Source organism: Bos indicus, chromosome 22 (assembly GCF_029378745.1).
Source record: "Bos indicus isolate NIAB-ARS_2022 breed Sahiwal x Tharparkar chromosome 22, NIAB-ARS_B.indTharparkar_mat_pri_1.0, whole genome shotgun sequence".
In the NCBI taxonomy this organism is placed as follows: Eukaryota; Metazoa; Chordata; class Mammalia; order Artiodactyla; family Bovidae; genus Bos; species Bos indicus.
In genome coordinates, this window is record NC_091781.1 from 36,759,306 (window position 1) to 36,765,703 (window position 6,398).

A 6,398-nucleotide genomic window follows, 5' to 3' on the forward strand; every position below is an offset into this window, starting at 1 on the left:
CAAGGATTAACATCATGGAGGCCCCCTATGCCCACCAAGAGGGGAACAGAGACACATGAGATGGAAGGGCATGTTAGTCTACACCCCTGGCTGATCGAAGTTCCGTGTCCACATTTCATGCTTTCATTCAAGTAACCTAGTAGTCATAGGGACTCATAACAGAGTTTTGTTAACTTTTGTTGATAGTACGTCATTCTGGAGGGCTTTGCTGAAAGAACGGAAAGGGAAGTCAGGTTTGGAGATGCATATATTGTGGGTTTCCTGAAACTCCTCATAAAGCTCTGTCCCATGGGGCCTGTGCGTAAGCTTCTGTAATTGGATTAAAGCCAGGAGAGTACACGCATTTGCTGGGATGCTGGCTGTCAGCACAGACCAGATCATTCCAAATTCCATGGGAGATCTGGCCTTGACACAGCAGGGGAACAGTCAGTGTTCCTGGATGTGAGCTCCATGGTACTGTCCAAGAAATACAACTTGTTCCTGCCTCAGAAGCATGGGTCCAGCCAACAGTCAGAACTGTATCCAGCATTCCCACCACACTGTTGACTCATCCTGGGGGAATGCCGTCATCATCCTCAGATTCAGAGATAGCATAAAATATTTGGACGTCAGAAAGGTCTACGGAGACTGGAGTCACAGAATAGCCAAGAGGTTGGTGACAACTTCCTAGAGGTTGCCAGAAAAGAGACCAGCTCAGTCATTATATCCTTGATTTGGTACTAAGTGGTTTTTAGATTTTTATCTGTTTCTTTGATTTGGGTTTTTAATACCTGAAAGAAAAGGCTGTAATCTTATCCTGGACACCTGCTGCTGAATTGACCTTAATCAAGTTATGCTCTTTAAACTCAGTTGCCCCATATAATTACACTCTCCTCTTGATGAGATAACATATATATAAGCATTTAGTACAGATGAAGAGCAAATGCTTAATAAACAATAGCTACCATGAAAGGGGGCTTCCCTGGTGTCTCAGATGGTAAAGAATCTGCCCGCAATGCAGGAGACCCAGGTTCAAACTCTGGGTCGGGGGGATCCCTGGAGAAGGGAGTGGATGCCCACTTCAGTATTCTTGCCTGGAAATCGCATGGACTGAAGAGCCTGACAGGCTACAGTCCATGGGGTCACAAAGAGTCGGACACAACTGAGTGACTGACACACATACACACATCATGAAAGGACAGGACTCCAGTCTGCTGTATGTATTACTTTTGGTAATTGAGCTTCATTCTGCCTATAGGCTTATCTTGCCTGGTGCCATAATCTATCTTGGCTAAAACATTTTTCTCATGGGGAAAGAAAATTTGCCACTGGCTGTTCAGACAGAATAACTGCAGCCTTCCTTTCTCTCCTTTCAGTGTACTAAGCTGTGTGGTGGAGGCTTGAGAACAAGGCTGGTTGTCTGTCAGAGGCCCAGCGGGGAACGATTTCCGGATCTGAGCTGTGAAATTCTTGACAAGCCTCCAGATCGAGAGCAGTGTAACACACACGCTTGTCCTCAAGATGCTGCCTGGAGTGCTGGCCCTTGGAGTTCGGTACGGCCCTAACTATTCATGTTTGCTAACTAAAACTAACACTCCAATTCCAAGGTGCTCTGGGTCACTCCTTTGAGACAGATTGTCCTCCTCACAAGGGCATCCCTGGAACTGTACTATACACAGTCTGTTCTTTGCTTCATATTGACATTCAACAAAATTCATTTTTTTAAATGATATTGCCAAAGTGACTTTACAGGATACATGTACCTCATACAGGCCTTTTGCCAATGCCAAAAAGTAGCATCCTTTCCTAGAACTAGACTATATATGTTTGTGTGTATTTTTCTTTTTTTAAGAAACTCCGTGCCATTTTTAAACTCCAAAGTGATTTAAGCAGACAACTCAGAAGCAGGTATTCTTTCCTTTTCTAAGCTGGTGGTATTGACTTTGGCGGGAAGATACCTGCTTATTGAGGCCAAAGCAATTTTTGATTCAGTGACTATACTTTGCCTGTGTGACTCGGGTACAGCTCTCAACACAATCGCCAAAAAGGCTGTGCCCATAAAATCAAGTGAAATCATTTGGAAAATTCCAAAGACAAACAGTGGACTCAGTGACCTGATGCCATTCGAGGCATCGAAAATGTTCCCTCTTCTATCAAAACACAAAGCCCGTCTGAGACCGGTTTTTCCTCTGGTCCTAGGCTTCCTTTGTCATCTGCTTTTAAACACCATTGGGAGACAGATTTGGCTCTATAAATACTATGCAAACTTCTGGCGCAAATCTTGGCAAACAGAAGGATCAGCTGTGTCAAAACAATACTGTGGCTAAATGGTGCCACAGGTATGGAGCCATTAGGGTTGTTTCATGTAAATAGAGTAAACTTTCCTGTGAATGCATTAATTGCACTGAAGCTGAATTAATATTATGTGAATTCATATCCAAAAGCCTTTTTTTGTTCTGTAGGGTTCTGAGAAAAAACCTTAACCATTCCTGAAAGCAACTAAAGAGCAGATTAACTGATCTGACATGGCTACTAATCTGTTGATACTTCTAAGGGTCAAAGGTTTCAAGGTTGGAGATTGTATCTATAAGTAGAATACTAGCTGCGTAACTCCTGTACTCTGTGTTAAGTAGAAATCTAGAAGAATTAGCGCATTATCTCAAGTAGTACTATTTATCTGGGCTGTAAGGATTTTATTCAAGGGCAGTTCAGATGTATTGTTCACCCAGAGTATTTTGTTTGCAATACTGGCACTCTCCCTAAATGAACGTTTCGAAAAAGATCAGAAATAACCTTAGAATGTCAAGAGCATCTTCTGACATTCCAGCTTCCCTAAGTCACCTGTTACATATTATTTTTCATGAAATTTTCCCTCTTGAGCCCATTATAGTTCATCTTTTCACTCACTCAGCCAACACCAACACCACACTTTAGTATATATCAAAATATATAGTAGCTCTCCAAAAAGTTTTCTTTAATATTCACCAAAAAGCATCTCCTAACCCTCAGAATATGTGTGTATATATAATATAATAATATATTATTATTACACATTATATATTGTATATAGTATATATACAATATATTATATCATATATATATATTAGTTACCATGGCATTCTCTTTCTTGAACACTTTCTAAACACAGTTTAATTTCTTTTACACTGGATCACCACCCTCTCACATAGATACTTTAAGAGTTTAAATGCTTAAATTTTAAAACATGATCTTCTAAATAATTTAACTAAAGACTTTAAGTTTTTCTTATTATAGTTCTTGTTCTTGGGGCTGCACATAGTTTTCTCCAACACACAGCGAAAAGGAGAGAGAGATTCTAAATGCTCTGTAATGCACCAAAGCAAATACGTGGATTTTGAAAATGCTTTTGCTGCCTATATGATTTTAGCACTTCCTTTATAAAGTAATCATTATTCAGATGTATATTCAAATGCCTCTGCAGCATGGGAGCAAGGCCACTTTTACAAGGCTTTTCATGGTGATTTTTGAAAATCAACTAAATCAAAAGCATTTTATTTAAATAGATCCATTTGTAATATATGACTTAAATTATGCAAGGGCAGCCTTTCAGATTTTTATGGTAGGATTTGTATTTTACTTGTATGTTGATTTTTATGGATGCTTTGGTACCATTTCTTAGTAATTCTAAATTGAAGCATACCTCAGTGAACTGTGTTGATAGCCATAAGCCACTTCTATGGTGCTTCATCATTGTAACTGACAGTGACATTAACAACAAGAAAAACTATATTGGAGGTGCTAACATGTTGCTTTCAAGAGAAAGCAAACTAGATTTATTAGCGACCAAGGGTAGCCATTAGTCCCCCTCTGGCCGAGCTGCTTTCTTATCCCGAGTACCCCCACACAGGAGATAGTGTTGAGAAGCAACTACTGCCATGTGAGTAGGTCTTTTCCAAGGTCGAAATAAAGATAGCTTAGTTCAACAATTGTTACTAAGGAACAATATTTAGGAAAGAAACTCCAAATGGCTGTTAGCACAGTTTCCAGACTCTAAAATGAAGCTTCTGTGAATGTAGGGTTTAAGTACCCATTTTAAGACTGTTAGTTCTGGCTCAAATCACCAGAGACTGAGAATCATGATTGTTGAAAACATCTTCCCTAGATTTTGTCTTTTCTGTCCTGTTTTGAATGCGTCCTTGCACTCTGACTTGGCAATGTTTTGTTTTTGAAATAAGGTTCTTAACACTGATTTGCCTATTGCATGCACACATCCTGTGGCTAGAGGGATGAATTGAAAAGAGAGCTGTCAAACTGTAGTGAGGAGTGGGTTAAAACTCTGTAGCATTCTAGAGTAAGCCACTTGGAGATAACAAAAGTTGAAAAGGTTGCTAATCTGTCCAAGATGGGCCTCTAGCTCTCCTTTTTTGCATTGCCCCATTGGCACTGGTGGTAAATAACCTGCCTGTCAATGCAGGAGACATAAAAGACCTGGGTTCAGTCCCTGGGTCAGGAAGATCCCCTGGAGGAGGGCATGGCAACCCACTCCAGTATTCTTGCCTGGGAAATCCCATGGACAGAGGAGCCTGGTGGGCTATAGTCCGTAGGATTGCAAAGAATCGGACCTGATTGAAGCGACTTACCACAAGTATATCTGCTTGCTGACTGCCTTGGAGGCCATGGTTTTCCTTAGGAGGAATTGCTTGTGTGAATTTTTCCTGACAAACTTAAAAGTGTTCTCTGAGCCTTGCTTTACGTGCTCTGGAATAATGCCTGTCAACCTGAATAATGAGAATTTATGGGCTCACGAAGGAACTGTGCTTTTGTTTCTGCCTGGTCAATTTATGAATTTGTGTCTACCTCATTTTCATATGAAAGTTTGCAGCTTCTGTAGGTAGGTAGAGAAAATGTCTGACATCAGTGTTTTATCACCTCACTGCATCTATCTCTAGGAAAAATAAAGACTGTAAATATCACTACCATACTTTCTGAGTACAATTTTAAGCAGCCAAGCCTCGTGTTATCTGAATATTTTGAGGAGTACAGATTTCTATGTGTTTATATAATAAAGCATATTTATTTTTTCCATGTTATTTAATTTTATATACAATGTTTAAAAATCAGTGTTTATCAGCAGACTGTAAAGGCTGGTAGGCTGTGTGCTTAGAAATGCATGTATATGTTTCCTTTGGTTTTAAAAAGACACTTTTTAATTTTGTAAATCTCTCCCAACCTGTTCTGTCTCTCTCCCAAATCTGAGTAACCATGTGGCAAGCTTTATGTAATTGGATAGTTTAAAATGTGTATTTTAAAGGGATACTTTAAAAAATATTTCTGAATTTGGAAATGATGCTTAGTGATATAAACAAAAATATAAGAGGCTTAATATTTTGTTGCTTTTTTTTTCTTTTCTAATACTGTTGTCCTGATTCATTGAGTCTAAACTATGAAATATGTATGCTATTTATTTAATTTGTAGATAATGATAAGGCATAGCCAGAAGTCAAAACAAGTAATTAGGAGAAATGGTTCTGAACATGTCAGAGGAGCCAGGTACAGGGAAAAGCTCACCCTAATGCACACCAGTTTGATCATAACTTATTCTTTTTGTTCGGATAACTGTAAAAGACTTAGAACATTTGTCAATTTTGTGATTTGTTCACCTGCAATACATATCAGAAGCATTTCTCATTAAAGAAAAATAAAGAAAACAACCATAAACTTGTAAGTTTTAAGAGAACCTGTACTTTTCAAAACGTGATAAATCATAAAGATGACCTCAGATCTCTACTGATTCCACATTGTCCTACTGAGCTCCATTTTCGTGCACTAGTTTCTTATGGTAATTGAAGGGGAAAGACCAAAATAAGGAACTCTCTATATGCATTTGAGGACTTCCCTGGTGGCTCAGAGGGTAAAGCATCTGCCTTCAATGCAGGAGACCTGGGTTTGATCCCTGGGTGGGGAAGATCCCCTGGAGAAGGAAATGGCAACCCACTCCAGTATTCTTGCCTGGAAAACCCCATGGATGGAGAAGCCTGGTGGGCTACAGTCCATGGAGTCACAAAGAGTTGGACACTTCTGAGGGTTTGAGTTGGCATTTGAGGGTTTTTTTTTTTTTTTTTAAGGAGGTGCTATATAAGATAACATCTCCAAAGCAGAAGATGCTCGCTAGCGCTGACTCAGTATTTATTATGTACCAAATCAGGCTAAGGAAATTGGTGTCACATTTAGCCCCATGTGACCATGTTGAGAGAGGTGTTTTTATGAATCCATTTGAATGTGTGATAATCTATTGAGTACTTTAGTGATAAGACATTTTTTGAAGAAGAAGAAGAAGAAGGAAGGCTTTATCACTTGCAGCCAGTAAGGAGAACACCAGGGATCTTTTCCAAAGTAGTGTCTCCCAGTGTTAGTATGCTTGACTATATTAATCCTATTTA

The 6,398-nt window shown here is 39.3% G+C and overlaps 1 protein-coding gene across 3 annotated transcripts in view; it reads left to right on the forward strand.

Moving 5' to 3' along the window:
* Positions 1-6,398, forward strand: part of ADAMTS9 (ADAM metallopeptidase with thrombospondin type 1 motif 9) — a 162,584-nt gene that overhangs the window by 93,115 nt on the left and 63,071 nt on the right. For all 3 annotated transcript variants that reach the window (XM_070777120.1, XM_019984324.2, XM_019984325.2), the window contains exon 28: positions 1,356-1,532. In XM_070777120.1, the coding sequence (XP_070633221.1) occupies positions 1,356-1,532 (177 nt within the window). The remainder of the gene's footprint in view (positions 1-1,355; positions 1,533-6,398) is intronic.